Source organism: Eriocheir sinensis, chromosome 55 (genome assembly GCF_024679095.1).
Source record: "Eriocheir sinensis breed Jianghai 21 chromosome 55, ASM2467909v1, whole genome shotgun sequence".
Taxonomy (NCBI): Eukaryota; Metazoa; Arthropoda; class Malacostraca; order Decapoda; family Varunidae; genus Eriocheir; species Eriocheir sinensis.
In genome coordinates, this window is record NC_066563.1 from 11,323,652 (window position 1) to 11,349,497 (window position 25,846).

The window sequence follows — 25,846 nt, forward strand, 5'->3', positions numbered from 1 at the left end:
GTTTGATTTTTATTGTGGAACAGAAATATTTGTCAGATGAAAAAGAAGTTTCCTCTGATGTACGTTTGTGATTTATTTGTTTATATGGCTACCGTTCGCTGGTTTGATAGAAAGTTCCCATCACTCAAATATTACTCATTTTGCTCCACACTTTTCACTCCAATTTCTGTTGCGTCTAAATCATTGCATCGCCCTTGACATTTACATTATTTCGATTGTCACCAAAATTGTTAACTACGGCATTTGTTTTCATTCATCTGTTTTCCATTTCTCTTTCTATTCCAACGAAAACTTGAGCCACGCAACGCACACAAAAGTGGCTTATGTCTCCCCCGTCATTTTTTAATTCCATTTTTACAAACAGCTCCTTTCTTTTCCTCCTTTCCTCCTGAGTGATGAAATGCGCGCACAGAAAAGTTAACTCATTCCGCAGAACGTTTTTTTCCTTTTTTTTTAAATATTTTATTCCGCCAGGGGAAGGAAAAGAGCATCATAAAAAGAAAATTTCCCGCGGTGACCCTCAGGGAGAAGTGGCGGCGGCGGCGGCGGCGAGGGGGCGTAGGTCGGGGTCTGAGGTGAGGAGAAGAGAACGGGACGGGGGCTGAGAGGGAGGTCACGGGGTAAGTAAGGGGCGGCGGGGACGAGGGCGGGGACTGGTGGTGTGGAGGGTCGGGTCTCGTGTGTCACCGGAGCGATAACAAAAGTGTGTCTATCAAGGAGCAGACACACAGCCATTATCGGGCGGGCATTGTCGCGCGGCTGGCAGGTGTGCGCGCTCCGGTGTCAAGTCTGATATTCCCGCCGAGGTTGTTGTACTGCAGCAAGGAACAATTTCAGCGGTTGGCGAGGAGAGAAAGTAAATTGAGAACAGTGGAGGTAATTTTGCCGACCGAGGACAGTTTGATGAGTCGTTTGTGAGGTTAACGAGCGAGCGGGGTCGTGAAAGGGACCCTAATAGAAGCGAGAGGTGATTGTGGAGAGGGTGGAGGAGCTACCGGCATTGTTATTATTATTAGCGCCACCGAGTTTTATTCCTTCTGACTCGAAACTTTATCTCTTTGGCCTTTTATTCCTTTCCCACGGTGACAAAATTGATCGTTCATGGTTTGGATCTGTGGCTCTTGTTTCAGGGGATTATTTTTGCGAGGATTATGTTATTTCTTTTTTGTGACCTTTTCCTTCATCTTTTACCCATTTTTTCACGTTGCGATAAAATAGATCCTTCGTTTTCTATATCTTTGGTTTTATGAGGAGCATAGTGAAGGATTTTTTTCTTGTCTGTGTAACACCTCTAACCTTGTATAGTCTTCACCTTGTATCTCTTTTTGGAGTTTAACATTTTCCTTCACCGTTTACCTCTATTTTCATGTTGCGATAAAATAGATCCTTCGTTTTCTATAGCTTTGTGTTTTAGGAGGAGCATAATGAAGTTTTTTTTCTTGTGTAACACCTGTAATCTTGTACGACCTTCACCTTGTATCTTTTTTTTGGAGTTTAGCATTTTCCTTCATCTTTTACCCATTTTTTCACGTTGCGATAAAATAGATCCTTCGTTTTCTATAGCTTTGTGTTTTAGGAGGAGCATAGTGAAGCTTTTTTTTTCTTGTGTAACACCTATAATCTTGTACGACCTTCACCTTGTATTTCTTTTTGGAGTTTAACATTTTCCTTCACATTTAACCTGTATTTTCACGTTGCGATAAAATAGATCCTTCGTTTTCTATATCTTTGGTTTTAGGAGGAGCATAGTGAAGGATTTTTTTCTTGTCTGTGTAACACCTCTAACCTTGTATAGTCTTCACCTTGAATCTCTTTTTGGAGTTTAACATTTTCCTTCACCTTTTATCTCTATTTTCACGTTGCGATAAAATAGATCCTTCGTTTTCTATATCTTTGGTTTTAGGAGGAGCATAGTGAAGGATTTTTTTCTTGTCTGTGTAACACCTCTAACCTTTATAGTCTTCACCTTGTATCTCTTTTTGGAGTTTAACATTTTCCTTCACCTTTTATCTCTATTTTCACGTTGCGATAAAATAGATCCTTCGTTTTCTATAGCTTTGAGTTTTAGGAGAAGCATAGTGAAGGATTTTTTCTTGTGTAACACCTAAACCTTGTATGACCTTCACCTTGTATTTCTTTTTTGGCTTGGCAGTTTTCTTCAGCCTTTACCTGTTTTTTTTTTTTAATGGTGTGATAAAACAGATCCTTCGTTTTTTATTATCTTTTGTCTTACGAGGATCATAGTGAGAGATTTATTTTACTTGCGCAGTGCCTAAGCTATGGCCTTCACCGTAGTTCTTCCCTTGTGCAGCCTTTCATCATGTCTACCTTGCTATTTAACCCCGTAGTCTATCTGTTATTTAAGTCGCGGCGTAGTGAGGGATTTTTGTTTTCGTGTGTAGCACCTAACCTATTCCTTTTACCGTAGTCTAGGTTAGTGTAGCCCTTCATCTTGCTAAGCCTTGATCTGTCCCTTTCACCCTTCACCTTCCGTAGCCTGTAATCCATCTTCCCCGCGGATTATCCTTAAGTAACCCGTCATTTTTCCAACCCCTGATAAGTTCCCTTCACCTTAGTCTACCCTTGTCCAGCCCTTCACCTTGCTTAGCCTGTATCTCTCCCCTTCAGCGTTGTTTAGCCTTGTGTAGCCTTGCCTAGCTCGTGATCTGCCACCTTACCCTTAGTCTGCCCTTATGTTATGTTCCCTTCACCGTATTCTATCCTGCTCTGTATCCTTCACTGTATTCTATCCTTATGATCTATTTCTTTCATCGTAGTTTATCCTTGTGCACTGTATCCTTCACCTTGCTCAGCCTCTCCCTTCTCTCCCTTCTCTCCCCTTCTCCTTAGTCTGTCCTAGTGCTCTCTTCCCTTCAACGTAGTCCCTGGGTAGCCGTTTGTCTTGTCTAGCCTCTAAGCTATTCCCTTCACCTTCTCGAGCTTCTGACCTCTTCACGCTGTACAACCAAGAAAAAAAAGTTAAGTGCTCCGGCGGATGTCACCCAGAGCATTTTTTTAATTAAGCTTTTTCCTGATGAGGTACTTACGTTATTTCTTTTTATTGAGTTTCTTGTATTTTACCTTTTCTCGTTATCGTCATACATCACTTCTCATCTCTCCTTCATTACCTAGCCTCTTAACACTGTGCTGCCAAAAAATAAGCCAAGGGCGCCGTCACGTGACACAGCTTTTTTTATTCAGAGTTTTTTTTTTACGTCTTCGCCTGTGGCGCCGGTAGGCTTTCGTAGTAGGGTCTGATGGTCGGCCCCAGCCCGTTGTGGCGCAGGCAAGTGTTTATAGTGGCGCCATCTTGCGTTGGCTCATGCTGCTCCCCGGAGCTCATTTTTGAGCCTAGAATCTAGAGTCCGGGTTGATAGGTGGTCTTCTGGACAGCGTGTGGGTAGTCTTAGGCCACTCAGCGGTGACTGAAAAATCCCAGCTTGTGGCACCGGGCGGGGCCTGAACCCGCGTCGTCCTGGAGGCGACGCCGTCACGCTATCCACTCAGCCACCGCCTCCCCAATAACTTAGGTTATTATCTATTATTGAATTTTTCATAATTTAGCTTTTCTTTTTTTATCATTATTTACCGCTTCTCATCTCTTATTCTTTCCTCAGGCACAGGTGGAACGCGTCTTTTTCACGGCTTTCATTAAGTTTTTCGTATTTTACCATATATATTTTTATCATTATTTACCACTTCTCATATCTCTTCCTTTCCTCAAGCACAGGTGGAACGCGTCATTTTCATCGCTTTCACTCTCCGTCAGAATTTTGCGCGCCTCATATTTTGTTGGGAGGGAATTTGCGTTGGGTAAGATTTACTTTCCTGATCCTGCACCTTTACCAGACGCTTCATACATCAAGTAGGGCCCTGGAGGCACTTGACAGAGCTCCCCCCCCCCGTTCTCTCTCTCTCTCTCTCTCTCTCTCTCTCTCTCTCTCTCTCTCTCTCTCTCTCTCTCTGACGTAATCCATGTTTTTATTGATTACACACCCAGGAAAGCAGAAGGGAGGGGAAGTAAGGGAACGAAAGAACAAAGAGGACGAAAGGAAAAAAGATAAAAAAAGAAGTAAGAGAGAAGGAAAAATATGAAAGGATAAGAGAATGAAAGGAAAAGACCCAAGAAAGCAAGAGGAAAGGAAAGGAAAGAAAAACAAAGAAAGTATAAGAGAACGTAGGAAACAAACCCGAGAAAGTAGTTGGAGGGAAGGGGAAGGAAAGGAAAATAATGAAAGTATAAGAGAACGTAGGAAACAGACCCGAGAAAGTATGAGGAGGGAAGGGGAGGGAAAGGAAAATAATGAAAGTATAAAAGAACGTAGGAAACAGACCCGAGAAAGTATGAGGAGGGAAGGGGAGGGAAAGGAAAATAATGAAAGTATAAGAGAACGTAAGAAACAGACCTAGAGAAAGTATGAGAAGGGAAGGGGAAGGAAAGGAAAATAATGAAAGTATAAGAGAACGTAAGAAACAGACCTAGAGAAAGTATGAGGAGGGAAGGGGAAGGAAAGGAAAATAATGAAAGTATAAGAGAACGTAAGAAATAGACCTAGAGAAAGTATGAGAAGGGAAGGGGAAGGAAAGGAAAATAATGAAAGGATAAGCGAACGAAAGAAAAAGACCGAAGTAGGAGGGATGTGTGGAGGAAATATTAAACGTAAAAGAATCGAATTGAACAGAATCAAGAAAATAGGAGAGTAGAGAGAAAGGCAAAGATAAAGCTGGGGGTACACGGTATTAGTGCGCGAGGCGGCTGTGTTCATTTCCGTCACACTAGCCCTTTGAACCTGTGTTGGCTAAGGACCTATTTGCCTTCCCCAGGTTTCCCCAGGTATCCATGTTGCGCCGACTAAACGAAACTTTCCAACTCTTTCCCCAGGTATCCATTGAACGACCAGCGCTTAGAGAAACGGAAATGGTTCAAGAATAAGAAGGCGAACGTTAGAGAAACAAGAATGCAAAAAGGGGAAGCGGAAGAAGAATGACGAAAGTACAAGAAACGAGGCAAACGAACCCAAGAAAGTAGAGTGAGGAGAGAGAGAGGCAAAAAATGAAAAGGATAGAAATACACGGTAAAATCTGAGGGTCGTTTAGAGCACACCACCGCCCGTTGAAAGAAGAAATAGCAACAGCAGCACAGACTGATAAATCTCTGCAATATATCGAAGTCTCCGCGCTACTCGAGAGCAATAACGTGGCCAATACGCCGTAAAATAACTCCCCAAACCCGGATAGCTTCCCATCTGCCCTGCTGCCACAGAGAGAGAGAGAGAGAGAGAGAGAGAGAGAGAGAGAGAGAGAGAGAGAGAGAGAGAGAGAGAGAGAGAGAGAGAGAGAGAGAGAGAGAGAGAGAGAGAGAGAGAGAGAGAGACAAAGAGACAAAGAGAGAGAGAGAGAGAGAGAGAGAGAGAGAGAGAGAGAGAGAGAGAGAGAGAGAGAGAGAGAGAGAGAGAGAGAGAGAGAGAGAGAGAGAGAGAGAGAGAGAGAGAGAGAGAGAGAGAGAGAGAGAGAGAGAGAGAGAGAGAGAGAGAGAGAGAGAGAGACAAGAGAGACAAAGAGAGAGAGAGAGATTTACATAGATTTACATAGAAAATCAGACCACACAGACCCCATGGTCCAGACTTGGTGGTCTGTCCTTAAACCTAAGTGATTTTACATTAATCAGAAGACTCCAAAACGTTGCATTTCTACTCTAGTTGATATTAAGTTGAAGGAAGTGACGGTCGAGCTTATTTTTGAAGGAGTCAATCGTGTTACACTGGACCACTGATGATGGGAGCTTATTCCATTCTCGCACTACAACGTTGGTGAAGAAAAATTTGGTGCAGTCTGAATTTACTTGTCTACATCTGAGTTTTACGCCATTGTTCCTCGTGCGCAAAGTGTCATCGATCATAAACAATGTTGATCTGTCTACATTCGTGAAACCATTAAGTATTTTAAAACATTCGATCAGTTTTCCTCGGAGGCGACGTTTCTCAAGAGAGAACATGTTAAGGGTAGAAAGCCTTTCTTCGTGGGATTTGTTGCGCAAGGAAGGGATAATTTTCGTTGCCCGACGCTGAACACCTTCTAATTTATCAATATCCTTTGCATGGTGGGGAGACCAAAACTGTACCGCATATTCCAAGTGGGGTCTGACTAAACTGTTGTAGAGCGGGAGTATTACATCTTTATTCTTAAATAAAAAGTTTCTTTTAATGAAACCCAACATTCTGTTCGCTTTATTTGCTGCATCGATGCATTGCTGTGAGAATTTGAGGTTTGACACGATTTTGACCCCCAAGTCCTTGACGCATTGAACGCTTTTGAGTTTAACGCCGCGCATTTCGTAATCAAACTTCTTATTCCTCGTTCCAACTTGAAGGACCTGGCACTTGTCTACGTTAAAGGGCATCTCCCATCTATCCGACCAAGCTGAAATTTTGTGCAAATCCTCTTGGAGGCTCTGCCTGTCTTCGTCAGTGAGAACCGAGTTACCAATCTTTGTGTCGTCTGCAAATTTACTAATGCGGTTATTGAGTCCAACATCCACGTCGTTGATGTAAATTATGAAGAGCACTGGGCCAAGAACCGAGCCCTGAGGGACGCCACTAGTGACCGGCGCCCACTCTGAGTTAAATCCATCAATCACTACTCTTTGTTGTCTGTTGCTCAACCAATTCGCGATCCATTGGTTTACCTGACCGTCAATACCTATTTGCTTTAATTTGTAAAGTAATCTATGATGCGGGACTTTATCAAACGCTTTCTGGAAATCAAGATAGACTACGTCCAGTGATTTGGTTACGTCATAAACAGTGAAGAGGTCGTTATAAAAGGTTAATAGATTTGATAGGCAGGATCTTTTGTTTCGGAAGCCATGTTGTGAGTCCCCAATTAATGAGTGGCTTTCAAGGTAACTCACAATTTTGTCTCTAATTATGCCCTCAAGTAGCTTACCTACAACCGAAGTTAGACTAATGGGCCTGTAATTAAAAAATCGGTGTCACGTTAGCCTTTTTCCAATCTGAAGGGACAATGCCTTGTCGCAAGGACATATTGAATACGGTTGTGAGGGAGGAGAGTATTTCGCTCTTTGTTTCTTTCAGCAGAGTTGGATATACTTTATCAGGTCCAGGACTTTTATTTGTTTTAAGTGATTTGAGGGCTTTAAGGACTTCATCGGGTTTTATTTCAAAGTTAGACAATGCATGCTCGGGATTTACATTAGTACTGGTGTTGGTGGTGGTGGTGGGAGGACTGTTATTATTAAACACCGAGGAAAAGTAATTATTTAATAGGTTTGCAACGTGTTGGCTGTCAGTCACTAGTGCACCGTCGCTGTTTGTTAAAGGTCCAATTCCACTTCTGATCGCCTTTCTGTTGTTTATGTAACTGAAGAAGGATTTCGGATTATTTTTACAGTTGGCTGCAATATTTTCTTCATATCTACGCTTTGCCTGACGCACTAATCTTTTTACTCGTCGCCTGGCATCATTGTAAAGTCTAATGTTTTCGGGCGTGCTTTGTTCTTTCTTTAACCTGTAAGACAATTTTCTCTCCTTGACTGAGTGTTTAATTTCGCTATTAAACCAAGGTGGACTTTTATTAGTGTTAATTCGCTTCTCGCACAAGGGGACAAATGTGTCCTGCTGAGTGAGTAAGTGGTTTTTAAAGTTTAGCCAGGCGTCCTCTACATTGCCGTCATCTGATAGATTAGTTTTCGTCGGATTTCTACGAAGTTGGCTCTTTTGAAATTGGGCACCTTAACTTTATTTTCAGTCACCGATGTTTGAGCTCTAATGTCAACGCGCACTAGTTTATAATCGCAGGAACCGAGGTGTTCTCCTACCGTGACATTACTGACTAGGTTATCTTGGGTCGCTATAACAAGGTCAAGTATGTTATTTTGTCGAGTTGGTTCAGAAACCATTTGGCTTAGATAATTTTCCTCTAGAAATTCGATCATTCTATGGGACTCACCTTCTGTACCCGACAGTGTCGCCCAGTCGATATGGGGGAGGTTAAAGTCTCCTAGTATCAGTGAGTCGCTGTTATTAAGTGACTGCCTTAAGACGCTGTACATTTCAAGATCGCCATCAAGTGATTGCCCCGGAGGCCTGTAAGTGACAGATATATTTAAATTGACTTTTGTAATGTTTACTCGCACGCACAAATGTTCAACGTTACTGTTTCTTGGTGTTTTGTCAGTAGGTTGCAAGTAGCTTTTGACAAAAAGGCGACACCACCCCTCTACGGTTTACACGATCATTGTTGAAGAATCTGTAGCCATCTATGTTGTATTCGGAACTTAAATCAATATTAGTGGTGTCGATAAATGTTTCGGTTATAGCAATTACGTCAAAGTTTTCTGTCAGAGCAAGACATCGCAGTTCATCAAATTTGTTTCTTAGGCTACGCGCATTGAAACTAAGGACTCTTAGGTTATCTTGAAGCTTGGTAATAGAGGTACTGGAGGGTTCAATGTTACGAGTCTGTTGCGGTGTATGGTGTCTATTTACACGGGCGGGATGGAAGGACGTGGCTGAGAGTCGTTTTTGGTGTTCGGGCGTTACGTACGGCGTTGTTGAGGAGCCTTCGAATCTGGCTGCCCTGATGGGGACAGGTGTATGCCGTCCCTTTGAAAAGTTTACTCTGGCCGTAGAAATGGTTCCAGGCGTTAAAGAACTCGACGTCAAGTTCTCCGCAGAGAGTCTGTAGGTGGTTGTTGAGGCTGAAGGCCTTACTGTAGAAGTCGCCTCATCCCATGTCCGTGGTAGAATTCCTGAAATCAAAATATTAGGGAATTTAGAATTATACTTCTGTTTGAGCCTACGGTACTTGTCCAGCAGTTCCTCAGACCGGGTCGTGAGAGAGAGAGAGAGAGAGAGAGAGAGAGAGAGAGAGAGAGAGAGAGAGAGAGAGAGAGAGAGAGAGAGAGAGAGAGAGAGAGAGAGAGAGAGAGAGAGAGAGAGAGAGAGAGAGAGAGAGAGAGAGAGAGAGAGAGAGAGAGAGAGAGAGAGAGAGAGAGAGAGAGAGAGAGAGAGAGAGAGAGAGAGAGAGACAGAGGATGCTTGTCTATCATAATATACTAATCAAACTTGTTATGTAAGGCGTTGGTATCATAGTTCTTGTCATATTATTCCTTACCTTTTTCCTGTTGCTCATCATCGTCATTTCTACCATCATTATTATTTGAATCGTCTGTGTCATCGGTAACTTCAGCGCTGGTCTATTTATTGACATCATTACATACGTACAAGCATCATTAGTGTCATTTCAATTATATTCATCATTATCTTCATCCTCGTTCTCATAATTATCAAGGACATTGCTCTCACTTCCCATTATACCGGTCACGCGTACCTGTGTGGGTGGGTGGGGGGAGAGGGGATGAGGGGGGGCGTGTTGTCAAGGAGGAGGGGCATCTTGGACTCGCTGTATTTTGGCGTGGGTGGGCGAGTGTTTGGCCTCAAGCTGAAGAGGAGCGGCACGGTGTGAGGCGCCGCTCTGTTTGTCAGCTGGCCCACCACCAACTAGCTAGAGGGGGGAGAGAGAGGGGTGCATTACTGCGTGGCCTACATCAATATACAAATCAAACTTCTTATGCATAGCGTTGGGTCCTCGTCCGGCATTGTTTCATTAGAAGTCATTCAAAAGATGCGAATATTCTGAACTTTACTGTGTTTACTTACTGTGACGTCTGGTGTTTACAATACCTCTCGCAAATTAAGAGCAAAGAGAGGAGTGTTGCATACACAGTTTAAGTATTCCCAGGCTGCGATAACATAGTGATGACGCATCGTGCGGGGGAACGTTTACTCACAAACTGCCGTGACTGACGATGTTTGGGCTGGTATTTTGGTTCGTTTTTGTCGACTTTCTTTCCGTGCTAATGTCCAGGTTAGATTAGGTCCAGAGTGTACTGTAATATTTTGGAGTGTGCTCTTTTCTATCACGGTAAAGTAAGGTTAGGTTAGGTAAGTTTTATAGAACTTCTCGGTGAGGTGAGTTTTTTTTGGGCATGCTTCTTTCTATCCAGGTAAAGTAAGGTTAGGTTAGATTAGTTTTATATAACTTCTAGGTGAGGTGAGTTTTTTTTGGGCACGCTTCTTTCTATCCAGGTAAAGTAAGGTTAGGTTAGATATGTTTTATAGAACTTCTCGGTGAGGTGAGTTTTTTTTGGGCATGCTTCTTTCTATCCAGGTAAAGTAAGGTTAGGTTAGATTAGTTTTATATAACTTCTAGGTGAGGTGAGTTTTTTTTGGGCATGCTTCTTTCTATCCAGGTAAAGTAAGGTTAGGTTAGATAAGTTTTATAGAACTTCTCGGTGAGGTGAGTTTTTTTTGGGCACGCTTCTTTCTATCCAGGTAAAGTAAGGTTAGGTTAGATAAGTTTTATAGAACTTCTCGGTGAGGTGAGTTTTTTGGGGTATGCTTCATTCTATCCAGGTAAAGTAAGGTGGGGTTAGATTAGTTTTATAGAACTTCTCGGTGAGGTGAGTTTTTTGGGGTATGCTTCATTCTATCCAGGTAAAGTAAGGTTAGGTTAAATTAGTTTTATATAACTTCTAGGTGAGCTTCGGTTAATTATTTTCATGCTAATGTCTAGGTTGGGCTAGATTATAGAGTACAGCGGCAGAAGGTTATTATTATTTTTTTTTACAACGAAGGAGACAGCTCAAGGGCACAAAAAAAAGGAAACAATAATAAAAAAGCCCGCTACTCGCTGCTCCTAAAGTCAAGTATGTCAAGTAGGTTTGGTAAGATCATTCACATATCTCCATGCTTAAGTCTAGGTTAGGTGAGAGAATATGCGATAATATATTTTCATGAATGGCGGCGTGAGGTAGTCTGTGGTGAGGTCGCCAGGAAGATCTTGACGGCCGTATTAATAGCCCACGCCGCTCTCTCGCCCCCCTACCGCTCATCATTACGTCTTTCCGCCAGAGCACCTTATTCAATTCCTTCCTTTTAGCAGCCCCAGGAACGAAATGATTTGATGTATGGTAGGCTTTGGCGGGGTAACCAGATAACTTTCCCAGGCACCCATTTATGAGCTAACCAAAAAGGGAGGCTGAACAGGTAGATGGGATGCGCTTCGACTGCCCAGGCCGATGATTTGTAGCTGGGCAAGTCCTGTTTTTCGTTAATCATCGTTTCTACTGGAGGAGCAAAAAAAAAAAAAAAAAAAAAAAAAAAGCTAGTTTAGAGGGAAACGATAAATATGCGTCGGAAATTCGCAGTCTCGTCCGTGAAATCTTCGAGCGACCTCCAGCGAACGTTTACCCATCCTCCTTATCACTTCCTTATTCCTGTTTCTTTTTTGTTTCACTTCGTCATCATCATTTTCGCCATCATTGTCATTTAAATCGTCTGTGTCATCGGTAACTTCGTCGCTCGTCTAATCATTGTCATCTCCATCACATACAGAATCATCATAAGCGTCATTTCATTACATTCATCACCCTCATCCTCCTCATCATCAGGGACATTACTCTCTGGTCTCATTATACTGGTCATGTTTGCTTCTGTGTGTGTGTGTGTGTGTGTGTGTGTGTGTGTGTGTGCGCGTGAAGCCTATGTATCAAGTTGAATGAGTGGACGTGAAAACTGTTTATGGCAGGACCGTGAATAACAGGCGTAAAATATGGTAATTTGCGTGGTGTTGGGGGTGACGGGTGCATGGTGGTGTTGGTGCTGGTGGTGGTGGTTATGGTGGAGGAGTTGTTTGTGGTGGTGGTTGGTGATGATGGCGAGCCTGAGGAAAGAAGTATGAGGATATATATTTAATTTTGTGTGCGTGTTTAGTGCAAGAGAGAGGGAGAAAAAGAAAAAGAGAGAGAGAGAGAGAGCCAGAGCGAGAGAGAATGCATAATCGTAAATTAGACGGAGTGGGAGTTAAGTGTAATATGCAACAGGTGAGTCCGAAGGTCACAGGTGAGAGCGAGGAGGGAAGGAGAGAGGAAGGGAGAATAGGGAAGGAGGAAGGGAGAGAAGCAGAGGTCAAAGGAGGTCTTATGTGACTCTCAAGCAAAGGAATGATTGACCTTCTTTCTCTCTCTCTCTCTTCTTCTCTTCTCTTCTCTTCTCTTCTCTTCCTTTCCTTTCCTTTCCTTTCCTTTCCTTTCCTTCCCTTTCCTTCCCTTCTCTCCTCTTCTTTCCTCTCCTCTCCTCTCTTCTTTTCTCACCTTCATTTATCATCTTCTATTTTCACTCCCTCAACTCCTTTCCCTCCTTTTCTTCCTCCTTCCTCTTTTTCTTCTTTCTTTCTCTTCTTTTTCGTTGCTTCCCTTTGTTACGTCTCATACCAGCTCCCTTTCTCTTCTCCGCCTTCTTCCTCCATCCATCATCCTCTATTTTCTGTCGTTTCAACTCCTTTTCCTCATTTTCTTTCCCTTTCTTTTTTTCTTTCTTTCATCCCCGTTTCCTCCCTACTTTGCATCTCATCTCAACTCTCCTTCTCTTATCTGTCTTTGGCCTTCGTTCAGTATCTTCTAATTTCATCCCTTCAACTCCTTTTCCTCCTTTTCCTTTCCCTCCTTTCTTTACATCTCATCCCAGCCTTCTTTCTCTTCTCTGCCTTTCATCTTCGTTCAATATCTTCTAATTTTATCCCATCACCTCCTTTTTTCCTCCTCTTCCTTGCTGCTCCTCGCTCCCTCCCTCCTCTACATCTCATTAGTGCATCGTTTCCGCTAATCATTGCAACGTTACGCTTTCGAGACGAGCAAGGAAAACACGGGGACCTGGAAGTAAAAGTCAGGCAGCTTCTTTTTATACTAGAGTAAAGAACGAAAGGGTGACGGGTGTGCGGGGGGCGAGGGAGGGGGAGCGTGTGAGGGGGGCGGAGGAGGTGTGTGTGTCTGCGTGTCTGTGTGCAAGAAAGATTAAATGGCAGGCGGAAAGACACGGAGGGAAAAGAAGGAAAAGAAAATATGACGGAGTGGCGTATCGGGTGGAGAGCGAGAAGGTGGAACGCCAAATGATGGAAGGAGAGAAAGAATGGTAAGAAGGAGGAACTCGAGGAAATAATGAGAGATGTAAGAAAAAGAAATGTTCGGTATTATTAAAGTTAAATGATTAATATGAAAGAATAGCATGAAAAGTAGTGTGGTATGTATGAAAGAATTGTGTGAAGGAGAAACTCGAATAAAGAAAGAAAGATCGATATTATTAAAGGTAAATGCATTAGCTATATATGAAACAAGTGACTGTATTATATGTCCCTGTGTATACTTAGTGAAGAAGTTAACATATAGAGGAATTTAAAGGGATAATTTGCACGAATGAAAAAATATCAAATGCAATAGCCATGTACAGAAGAAATGCATTAGTTATATATGAAAGAAATGACTGTATTCTATGTCCTTGAGTATACTTAGTGAGGAAGTTAACATATAGAGGAATTTAAAGGGATAATTTGCACGAATGAAAAAATATTAAATGCAATAGCCATATACAGAAGAAATGAATTAGCTATATATGAAAGAAATGACTGTATTCCATGTCCCTGTATATACATAGTGAGGAAGTTAACATATAGAGGAATTTAAAGGGATAATTTGCATGAATGAAAAAAGATTAAATCCAATACCCATATATAGAAGAAATGACTGTATTCTATTACCCGAGTGTATGTAGTGAGCAATTTAGCATACAGAGCAATTTGAATGGATAACACGCATGAGAAACTTTAATGAATGAAAATAGAGGAAAGAAAATGAAAAGAAGATTATTTTAAAAGTCGAATGCATTAGCTGGAAATAGAAAAGTCAATATCCCATTTACCTGACTGCGTTTATAGTGAGCATAGAGAGGAGTTAAGGAGATCATACGCGAGAGGAACGTCAGTGAAAAATAAGAGATGTAGGTGAAAGGGAGAATGGGAGTTTTAAAAGTATAATGCATAAGGGTCATACAGAAAAGTTGCGGCAATATTTTTCCGGCTGCACTTGGTGAACATATAGTGGAATTTAAAAGGATGATCTGTGCGAAGAATGTGAAGGAGGAAAAATATATGCCGATAAAAATAAAATGAAAAGGCTATATCAGGAGCATAAGCTATATATAGAAAAACTGGGATTCCATTTTTCTGAGTCTAGTTAATAAGCATTCAGAGGAATATGAAGGAACAGCATTTTTGATGGAACAAAAAGGAATAAAATAAATAAGAAAAAAAGGAGACAAAAGAAAATGGTACAAATAAAATGGAAGGAAAAAATAAAAATGCTTTAGAAAAAGGAAGCAAATAAAAATGATAAAAGTAAAACGGGTAAACAATGCAAAAATAAAATCGATGTTCCTCTTCTCTGACATGGAAAATATGGTAAACGTGAAATGAAAAACATGAATAAAAATGCGTATGAAAAAGACGGCAAATGGAAATGGTACTACAATTAAAAGAGGTAAATTATACACACACACACACACACACACACACACACACACACACACACACACACACACACACACAGACTGACTGACTGACTGACTGAATCACTCACTCACTCACTCACTCAGTCACTCACTCAAAAGGAATCAGCAACAACAATCGATATTCCTATTCTCTCTCAGACACAGAAATATGAAAAACAAATCATTCTAACCTTCCCTTGAACGTCGGCAAGGAAAGAATAACACGGAGACAAGGTGGAGTGGCTGGTCTTTATTGAGTGATGGTGGTGGTGGTGGTGGTGGTGGCGGTGAGGGTACTGGTGAAGCCTGGGATCGAGGGCATGGGAGCAGGGCGAGAGGGCACACTGTATTGACTGCTGGTTATCGTGGGCGTAAAGAATGCATGTGAGGTGGTAGGATAGAACTTTAGCTTGGGTTGGGAGTATGAAGTGTGCGTAGTTAATTTTGAGTGTGTGTTTGTGTGTGTGTGTTTGGGTTTAAGTATTTGTGTTTGTTTGTGTCTGTGTCTGTGTGTATGAGTGAGAGAAAGAAAAAAAGAGAGAAGAAAAAACAGACAGATATATGAAAAGACAAACACAGACAGATCAGAAGATAGACAAAGCAAAATAAGAAAAAAATACGTAACAAAAGAAAAGACATATAGACAAACAGACATATCAGAAAAGAGGGAAGGAGGACAAACAAACTGACAACCAAAACCAAAATAAACACAAAACTATAAACAGTAAAGATAAAACAAGAAGAAGGGATCATTAGTCTAAATGGTATGAGAATAAAGACGTTGCAGATAATCACGAGGCAATAATACCCTTAACAACCTACTTAACATCAGATTCAACCATAAAAGAAATATAATTGTCCGCCACGACACACCAGCGCTTCGAAAACAAAAGAAAACAACGAACTCTTTAACCGCTTAACGACGAGGGGAAACATTAAACAAAGCGTCCCCAAAAGATAGCTACCGAAACTTTTTAATGATGAGAGAAAACAACAAACTATAAACTCCTGAGCCGTGAACAGGGCTACAAAAGACGATCCTAATAGATACCGAAACATCTTGAACTCCTTAACCGAAAGCATGATAACAAAAGACGGTCGCAAAAGATACCGAGACTTCTTGAGAGTAAGGACGGAACTATAAACTCCTTAACCGAAAGCTGGATAACAAAAGACGGTCGCAAAAGATACCGAGACTTCTTGAGAGAAAGGAAGATACTATAAACTCCTTAACTGAAAGCAGGATAACAAAAGACGGTCGCAAAAGATACCGAGACTTCTTGAGAGAAAGGAAGATACTATAAACTCCTTAACTGAAAGCAGGATAACAAAAGACGATCGCAAAAGATACCGAGACTTCTTGAGCGAAAACACGAAACTATAAACTCCGGAACCTCGAAAACGATAACAAAAGAACGTCCCAAAAGACACCGTCAGCTCTTGAGAGAAATGAAGAAACCATAAAACCCAAAAAAACAAACAGGATAACAAAAGATGGTCCACAATAGATACCAAAACCTCTTAATGATGACAAAAAAGAACACACAGTACTAAACACCTGAACCATGAATAGGAAAACAAAAGACGGTTCCGAAAGACACCGAAAACTATTGACGACGAGAGAAGTGGATAAACAATAGACGCCACAACCATAAACAACTTAACACACAACAGTCCCAAATGATACTCGATCCTATTAGCCCCAAAAACCAGGTAATGTAGGACAGTTCAGAGCAAGGAGCCGGCAATTAAGGGGGGATTACCTGGCTTGAACGAAGATTACGGATTTTTCTCCTCAATCCTTCCCCACGAATCCACGCAGCCAAAAATACTTCGCCCACAATTCTCAGTCGGTCTATTTCCCGCCCTTGCAAACCCACTTCATCCCAACTCACGCCGCGGAAAGGGAAAAAAGGAGGGAAAACGAGGGAAGATGGAAGAGGGGAAAGGGAAGAGGGGAGGCATGACGAGGCAAAAGAAGGGAAAAAGGAGGAAAATGGAGGATAATGTAGAAGGGAGAGAGAGGGAGAGGAAGAATGACAAGGCAAAAGAGGGGAAAAATGGAGAGAATCAGACAGAGGAGGGAAGGGAAAGAGGGAGGCATGGCGAAACAGGAGGAGGGAAAAATAGAGAGAGAAGGAGAATATGGGAAGGAAAGGAATAGGGAAGGAAGGCAAGAGAAGGGAAAAAGGAGAGAAATGGAGGGATATTGTGGGAAGGAAGGGAGAAAGGGAGGGAGAATATCGGGGGAAGGGGGAAAGACAAGAAAGGAAATGAAAAAGAGAAAGGGAGGGAAGATGAAGCAGGGAAGGGAAAGAGGGGAGCCGTTATTGGCAGGGAATGGAAAAAGAAAGAAAGGGAGGGAGAATAATAAAAGAAAAGGAGAAAGAGGAGGCGATGGTCGAGTGGTCAGCGTGCGTGAGTGGTGAGCCTGTGGACCAAAGTTCGAGCCCCACCAAAACACGCTGATATTTCAAACCATCATCGAGTGACGGAAGATTACCTAAATGCTGCCCTAACCATAACTTCAACGACTTTGGTCAAGAGGAGCACCGGGGGGCATCATGGGCCAACGAAGAGTCATATACCACGGCAGCAACTATAAAGAAAATTCGCCTGCGCCAGTAACGAGCCGGGGCCGCCCAAGAGACCCTTCAAGAGAGCCTAAAAAGAAATGACAAGGCAATAGAATGGAAAGAGAAAAGGGGAGGAAGAACACAAAGGATGGGAGGAGGCAGAGAGAGGAGGTAAAGGACAAGGAGAGAGAGAAAAGAGGAAGGTAGAAGGAAAATGAGGAATAAGAAGAGAAAAAGAGGGAGAATAAAAAAAAGAAAAGGAAAGACGAGAAAAGACTAGGCAAGTAGAAAATAGAAAAGAAGAAAAATAACAGAAAATAACAGAAGAGAAGAACAGAGGAGGGACAGTAAAAAGCATGTGAGAGGAGAAAGAAAAAAATAGTAAAGAGAAGAAGGAAAGGATAAGAGAGAGACAGGAAAAACATGAGAGAGAACAGCGTAAAAAAAAAGATAAAAAGACGTAAGTAGTACAAGAGAAAAGGCGGAGAAACGAGAATGAAAACGGGAGGAGAAAAAAAGGGATGGAGGAGAGAGAGAGGAGAGGTAAAAGGGACGGCAAATGGACGAGGGTGGGTTGGCAGGGGCCGTGGCAAGGCGAGGGAGTGGAAAAACCAATAAGAGATCGAAGTAAAATTGAATATCAGAGTCCACTTGAAGTTCTTGTTTTATCTCTCTTTTGGCGAGGCGTTTTGCTTCCTGTGCGAGCTGTAACGTCTGAAGAAAAGGAAAGAAAACGGGACTCTGAACACACCTGCTGGGAGGGGGAACGAAGGTAATTAAAAGGTTCAAGTCAATCAGGTTGTTTTATTTTGCCTTTCGTGGTAGAAGAGAGAGAGAGAGAGAGAGAGAGAGAGAGAGAGAGAGAGAGAGAGAGAGAGAGAGAGAGAGAGAGAGAGAGAGAGAGAGAGAGAGAATGTTTTTTTAGGTGCCGCCCATAGCGCCAGTAGGCTGTCGACGGGCCACTTGTACGGCCCCAGCCCATTAGCGACGCAGGTGAATTTTGTTTACAGTCGCTGCCGTGATGCATGACTCTTGCCTAGCCCATGCTGCCCTCAGGGGGTCCGCTTGAACGAAGTCGCCGAAGTTAGGGTTGACTGAAGATCTGGGCAGCATGTGGGTAATCTTCCGCAATTCGGCGATGGTTGAAAATTGTCGATGTCACTCGGTGGGACTCGAACCTTGGTCCTTAGGCTCACTACGCCCGCACGTTGACCACTCGGCCACCGCCTGCCAAATTAGTTGTTATTATTATTACTATTATCATATTGTCATCATTACTATTGCAACTATCGACATTACTATTTCTACCTTTACTACTACTTTTACTACTACTACTACTACTACTACTATTACCACTACTTTTACCACTACTATTACCACTACTACTACTACTACTACTACTACTACTACTACTACTACTACCACCACTACCATTGATATTTTTCACTTGGGATCAACGGTTTTAACTCCACCTATTAAGCGATACCATTTTAAAGCTTTCCCTACCTTTGTTTAATCCTCCATTTTTCCCCCAAATATTGTGGATCTGTTTTTGTTTGCTAATGGCCCTGGCCGCGGCGGGTGCAAGCATTTACTTTGGCAATCACGGGTTGGGTTTGCCGGGCCCTTGTTATTCGCGTGGATCCAATTTTTGTGTGTGTTTATGCGAGAGAGAGAGAGAGAGAGAGAGAGAGAGAGAGAGAGAGAGAGAGAGAGAGAGAGAGAGAGAGAGAGAGAGAGAGAGAGAGAGAGAGAGAGAGAGAGAGAGAGAGAGACTCATTATACATATTTTTTATCATTATTTCCTTTGCCTGAAGCCTCGAGGAAGTGTGAAGAATCTCGAGGTTGTTACGCCTTCACACTTTCCTGCTTCTTCCTTTTCCATCTTTTCCTCTTCCTCCTTCACTCTTCTCCTCCTCCTCTACCTTTACCTTCTCCACCTTCTCCTCTTTTCTTCCTCTTCCTCTTTTTTATTCTGCTTTCTCATTCTTTACTTCTCTCGTTGTTTGTCTCGTTTCTGTCACATTCTACTCCTGTCCATTTTCCGTCCACTTTTCGTCTTTTCTTCCTCGTTATCCCTTTCCTTTATCGGTCCTTCTCCTTCCTCCCTCCTCGCCTTCCTAATTTTTCTTTTCCTCTCTTCCTCGTCTCTTCTTTCATCCCTGTTCTTCTCCTCCTCCTCTTCCTCCTCCTTCTCCTCTGTAGTGACTCAAAAGATGCAGAAAATAGCTCCTTCAATGGTTCGCCTTTAGGTTGATAAATAATATGTTGCAGTAATTTTTGGTATCGTTATTTTTGCCGCAACTTTATTTTAGAGGATTTTGCGTTTCTTTTATCTCCTCCTTCTCCTTCTCCTCCTCTTCCTCCTTCTAATTGTCCTCTTCTCCCCCTTCTTCCTTTTTTTTCAATATTTTTCTTCTGTTCCTCTTCCTCTCTTTCAATAATCGTCGTCGTCATCGTCATCGTCGTAGGAGTAGGAGTAGTATAGTAGTAGTAGTAGTAGTAGTAGTAGTAGTAGTAGTAGTAGTAGTAGTAGTAGTAGTAGTAGTAGTAGTGATAGTGGGAGCGGTGGTGTTAGTGTTAGTGTCAATGTTAGTGGTAGTAGGAGTAGTAGTAGTAGTAGTAGTAGTAGTAGTAGAAGTAGTAGTTGTTTTTGTAGTTGTAGCTGTAGTTATATTATTATTATTATTATTATTATTATTATTATTATTATTATTATTATTATTATTATTATTATTATTATTATTATTATTATTATTATTAGTAGTAGTAGTAGTAGTAGTAGTAGTTGAAGCAATGGCCGTAACATGAGCAGCAGTAACGGTAGTAGCAACAACAACAGCAGCAATACAATACCTAGCAGCAGAATCCGTAGCAATAGGCGTAGTAAGGCCTGGCTGGCCCCCATCCATCAGGCCGGGCGTGCGCACCTGCCATTATCTTGATTAACAGGGCTCGGTGGATGCCTCGTGCCGCTGGGGGTGAGGAACCAAGATTTATATCCCTCCGTCTGACAGCTGCTAAATGTCGATGGAACGGGTGAGCTAACGCGTAAAAGTTGTGTCGATGGAACGGGTGAGCTAACGCGTAAAAGTTGTGTTCTCCGGCATGGTGTTAAGTCAATTGAATTTTTGTGTGTGTGTGTGAATTGATGATATGACCTTTGTGTCGAAGAAAAAACGCAGGATCTTGTCACTCCGTCTGGTTGGATCCTATTAATGTCGATAAAACGGATGAACTAACGCGATAAAAGTTGTGTTCTCCGGCATGGTGTTAAGTCAATTGAATTTTCTTTTGTGTGTGTGTGAATTGATGATATGACTTTTGTGTCGAGGAAAAAACACAGGATCTTGTCACTCCGTCTGACTGTTTCTTATTAATGTCGATGAATTAACAGGAAAAAAAGCTATGTTCTCTAGTATCGCGTTTAATCAGTTGTATTTTGTCTCTTTTATTGAATTGAAGGGATATGAGTTTTTGTGTCTACGAGGAAATAAGAGTTTTGTCACTCCGTCTGACTGTTTCTTATTAATGTCGATGAATTAACAGGAAAAAATGCTATGTTCTCTTATATCGTGTTGAGTCAATTGTATTTTGTCTCTTTTAATTAACCGAAGGGATATGAGGTTTTGCGTCTACGAGGAAATAAGGGTCTTGTCACTCCGTCTGGCAGCTTCTTATTAATGTCGATGAATTAACAGGAAAAATTGTTATGTTCTCTAAAATAGTGTTGAGTCAATTGTATTTTGTCTCTTTTAATGAACCGAAGGGATATGTGGTTTTGTGTCTACGAGGAAATAAGAGTTTTGTCACTCCGTCTGACTGTTTCTTATTAATGTCGATGAACTAACAGGAAAAAATGTTATGTTCTCTAATATCGTGTTGAGTCAATTGTATTTTGTCTCTTTTAATGAACCGAAGGGATATGAGGTTTTGCGTCTACGAGGAAATAAGGGTCTTGTCACTCCGTCTGGCAGCTTCTTATTAATATCGATGAACTAACAGGAGAAAAGTTATGTTCTCTAATATCGCGTTTAATCAATTGTATTTTGTCTCATATTGAATTGAAGGGATATGAGTTTTTGCGTCTACGAGGAAATAAGGGTCTTGTCACTCCGTCTGGCAGCTTCGTAATGTCAAAGAACTAGATGAATGAACGGGAAAAAGCTGTGTTCTCCGATATAGTGTTCTTAATGTTGACTGACTTACAAGAATATGACCCCCCTTTCGACCACCTCTTTGGATTCTTTACAGGAGCAGCGAGTAGCGGGCCTTTTTTTTTATTATTGTTTCCTTTTTTTGTGCCCTTGTGCTGTCTCCTTTGCTATAAAGATAAATAAATAAAATAAAATAAAGCGTTGACAAGTTATTAAAATGCGAAATGAAGGAATACACTTTTTTTGTGGTCTCCTTTGCTGTAAAAATAAATAAATAAAATAAAATAAAGCGTTGACAAGTTATTAAAATGCAAAATGAAGGAATACGCTTTTTTTGCGCTGTCTCCTTTGCTGTAAAGATAAATAAATAAAATAAAATAAAGCGTTGATAAGTTATTAAAATGCGAAATGAAGGAATACGCTTTTTTGTGCTGTCTCCTTTGCTGTAAAAATAAATAAATAAAATAAAATAAATCGTTGATAAGTTATTAAAATGCAAAATGAAGGAATACTTTTGTTGTGCTGTCTCCTTTGCTGTAAAAATAAATAAATAAAATAAAATAAAGCGTTGACAACTTATCAAAATGCGAAATGAAGGAATACACTTTTTTTGTGCTGTCTCCTTTGCTGTAAAAATAAATAAATAAAATAAAATAAAGCGTTGACAAGTTATTAAAATGCAAAATGAAGGAATACTTTTTTTGTGCGGTCTGCTTTGCTGTAAAGATAAATAAATAAGATAAAATAAAGTGTTGACAGCTTCTTAAAATGCAAAATGAAGGAATACGCTTTTTTTGTGCTGTCTGCTTTGCTGTAAAAATAAATAAATAAAATAAAATAAAGCGTTGACAAGTTATTAAAATGCAAAATGAAGGAATACGCTTTTTTTGTGCTGTCTGCTTTGCTGTAAAAATAAATAAATAAAATAAAATAAAGCGTTGATAAGTTATTAATATGCGAAATGAAGGAATACTTTTTTTGTGTGTGTCTACGAGAGAAAGGAGTTTTATCCCTCAGCCTGGCAGGTGCTTAAAGTGCTGAGCTAACAGGAACACTAATGGCGCGGGTATAGTGTTTCGTCGTTTTTAGGAGGATGATGGAGGAGCATGACTCTCTCTTAGGCGTATTCCATCATTTTTATATCTTTTTTATTCTCCTTGTAATCTCTTATCCCTCCGGTACGTGGAATTGGAAGCGACATGTCTATCACGAAGAGAGATTTTTTATTTTTACGGCAAAGGAGACAGCACAAGGACACACAAAAAAGGAAACAACAATAAAAAAAAAGCCTGCCACTCGATTACTACTACGACAAACATGGACTCTTTTAAACGTGTCAGGACTTCATATTGATTTCTTTATTCCTTCTTCATCGATTTATTTTAGTCGTCCGGTGCGTGAAGTAAGAAGCAACTCAAGTATCACAAAGACTTAAGCTTCATCATTAGGCAGAGAGGAGGAAGAAGCTTTACAAGGACTTTTTATTTATTTATTTATTTATTTCTGCATTGATTTCTTTAAGTCCTCCGGTGCGTGGAGTAAGAAGCAACTCAAGTATCACAAAGACTTAAGCTTCATCGTTAGGCAGAGAGGAGGAAGAAGTTTTACAAGGACTTTATATTTATTTCTTTATACTCTCTGCATTGATTTCTTTTAGTCCTCCGGTGCGTGGAATACGAAGCAACACGAATATCACAAAGACTTTCACTTCATCACCATGCGAGGAGAGAGAATCAACATCATTAGAGGAGAAAAAGTATCAATTATCTACAAGACACACACAGTTACAAACACTTCACCCCCCCACGCCTTCGGTACTTCCCCTCTGTAAATTGTTGGTATATACATAGGTTCCTCCCTTCCCTTTCCTTCTTTTCCCTCCGAGTTCGTATCTTATCTACCTTCCTCTCCTTCCTTTTCCTTGAGTCCATACTTCATCCATCTTCCTTGACTCTCTTTCTCCTTCGTGTTCTTTCTTCTTATATCTTCATTTTCTTGATGTTTTCTTGAGTTTCTGTTTCATCCTCCATCCTTTTCTTTCTTTCCCTTGAGTTCCTATTTCGTCTACTTCCATTTCCTTTCCCTTTCCTTAAACTCTTGATTCATCTCTTGTTTTAACTTATTTTCTTCTTCTTCGAGCTCCTATTTCACCTACCTCTCCCTCTCTCCTTCATTTCTCTCGAGTTTCTGTTTCATCAGCCTCACTCTCCTTCCTTTCTCTTGATCTACCATTTCGTCTACTTCTCTCTACTTCCATTTCCTTGTACTCCTATTTTATCTACCGCTCTCTTTTTCCCTTTTTGTGCTAGTATTTCATCCACCTCTCCCTCATTCCTATCCTTGTGCTTGTATTTCATCCACCTCTTCTTCATTTTCCATCTACCTCCCTCGCCTTCCTTCCCTCGAGTTCCAACATCTACCTGCCTCTCCTCCCCTGCCATCATCACCTCAGTCACCATCATCAGGGTTCTCTTGTTACCGGAACTCTCACCGTATCGACAGAAGCCACGACATCCCCCCAAAGCGGTCATTACTAAGAGTGGCTGGGCGGTTAGTAGGCCGGAACGTGACGAAGCCTATAGACAGTGGCCATCCCATTACTCTCCTTCACACGCTGCGCCCCCACTTCGACTCCCCCCCACGCTATTTTTTTTTTTCAGGGACCGGAATCCTATATACGAGATGTGTCGATACGTGTGAATGTAATAACGTCTCCCGCTCTTTGCTGCGTTTTTTTTGTTGCTGTTCTGTTCTGCTATCCTTTCGTTCTTGTATTTGTTTTTAGTGTTTCTCTCTCTCTCTCTCTCTCTCTCTCTCTCTCTCTCTCTCTCTCTCTCTCTTCCCCGGTAAAAATGTTGGAAAAATATTAGTTTACAAGGAAAAGCTTCTATCGTTGTTCTCGTGTTTTCAGGGGCTTCACGCCGAGCTCCGCCGCGCCCCGAAATTCCGAGAGATGAGATATGGAGTGGAGGGAATGTTGATAAATACCTGAGCACTATTTATTAGTCTCCTGGAAGTCATATACGCGCAAAATAGCCAAATGTTTGATAAAAAAAATTGTGCACGGGGATAGATAGGGCCTTAATTCACTTTCCGTAATTTATAAAAGTCAAATGTAAAACTAATTGCATACCTTGAGCATCAAAACACTTTTCCTACCTTTCGCACACCTGTTAGACTACCACATGTTTGATCCTAATTTGTGCATAGTGATTTGTATAGGATTAACTAACTTTTCCATAATTGTGAAAGTCGTATAGTAAAATTGTAGCATATCCTCAGCATCATTAAGGCATTTTCTACCTTTCTCACACCTGTCGGACTCCCAAACGTTTGATTCTTATTTGTGCATTGTGATTATGTGGTCTACTTCACTTTCCCTTAATTGTGAAAGTCGTATAGTGAAATTGTAGCGTATTCTCAGCATCATTAAGACATTTTCTACCTTTCTCATACCTGTCGGCCTCCTGGAACTCATTACCGTGCACCTTTTGTCTCCCACAGCAGGATGCGGCGCCAGACAGTCCCGTGTGTGTGGCTTGCAGTGACGGCGGCGCTGGCGACACCCACCTCCCACACCCAGCACCCGCAACACACCCCGCACACACCCACACCCCCTAACATACCAACTCCACACTCCCCATCCTACAGATCCTCCTCTTCCTTATCCTCATCCTCCACCTCCTCGCCCCACTATTCTTCCTACCCAGACGGCACCACCACTACCACCATAATCTACCACCACTACCAGGACCCACCAGACGTCCCCTCACCTTCCTCTTCCGCCACCACCTTGCACCACCGCCACCAGTTCTCCCGCCTCCGCCATAATCACCACGTAAGTTGAGAGACAGGCGAGCACTTGCGTTTTTTTGTTGTGTTGCTTTTCTTTATTGATTTTTCACTCACTTTGTCACTTATTTATTTTTTCTCCTGTATTCTCTCCCTCTTATTTTTGTTTTTTTGTTGAGTCTTTTTCTTTCTCTCCTTTATTTCCTTCTCTTTTCTTTTCTCTCTCTCTCTCTCTCTCTCTCTCTCTCTCTCTCTCTCTCTCTCTCTCTCTCTCTCTCTCTCTCTCTCTCTCTCTCTCTCTCTCTCTCTCTCTCTCTCTCTCTCTCTCTCTCTCTCTCTCTCTCTCTCTCTCTCTCTCTCTCTCTCTCTCTCTCTCTCTCTCTCTCTCTCTCTCTCTCTCTCTCTCTGTCGTAGGTTGAGGTACGTAAACTTTCACATATTTTCAACACTCATTGCTTTAGTCTAATTACTTTACTGCTGTTTCGTTTCTACCTTTCGATTTATCATTAAAATTTTAGGTTTTTTATTCCTTGGTTTCCTGTACATCATCTTTTAAGGGTGAGAAGATATTGCACTTTAGATGTTAAGCTCCATCGGTATATGAATTTCCTTCCTGTGTTGTTTAAAATGTTTGCGATTGAGGGACTAGAGAGATAGAGACAGACACAGATATAGACTAAGACAGAGACAGAAACAGAAACAGAGAGGAGAAGGATTGGGAGAGGAGGGGAGAGGGAGAGGAAGAGGGAGGTACAGAGAGACTAAAGAGAAAAACGTACCTCCTTTTAAGTGTTTAACAAAAAGAGTGACGGTCGCTGCAAACTCGCTTTCCTTCGCCTCCGCGTCCTAATTAGTCCCTTTGTCTGTTTGTTTGTCAGTCAGTCTTTGCGTCCATCAGTCCGTCCGCCGCCCCTCCTTG

At 41.6% G+C, this 25,846-nt stretch overlaps 1 protein-coding gene across 3 annotated transcripts in view; it reads left to right on the forward strand.

Moving 5' to 3' along the window:
• The window catches only part of LOC126984077 (parathyroid hormone/parathyroid hormone-related peptide receptor-like), a 115,416-nt gene that overhangs the window by 29,204 nt on the left and 60,366 nt on the right, over positions 1–25,846 (forward strand). For all 3 annotated transcript variants that reach the window (XM_050837475.1, XM_050837473.1, XM_050837474.1), the window contains exon 3: positions 24,640–24,973. In XM_050837475.1, the coding sequence (XP_050693432.1) occupies positions 24,644–24,973 (330 nt within the window). In that variant the 5' untranslated portion in view covers positions 24,640–24,643. The remainder of the gene's footprint in view (positions 1–24,639; positions 24,974–25,846) is intronic.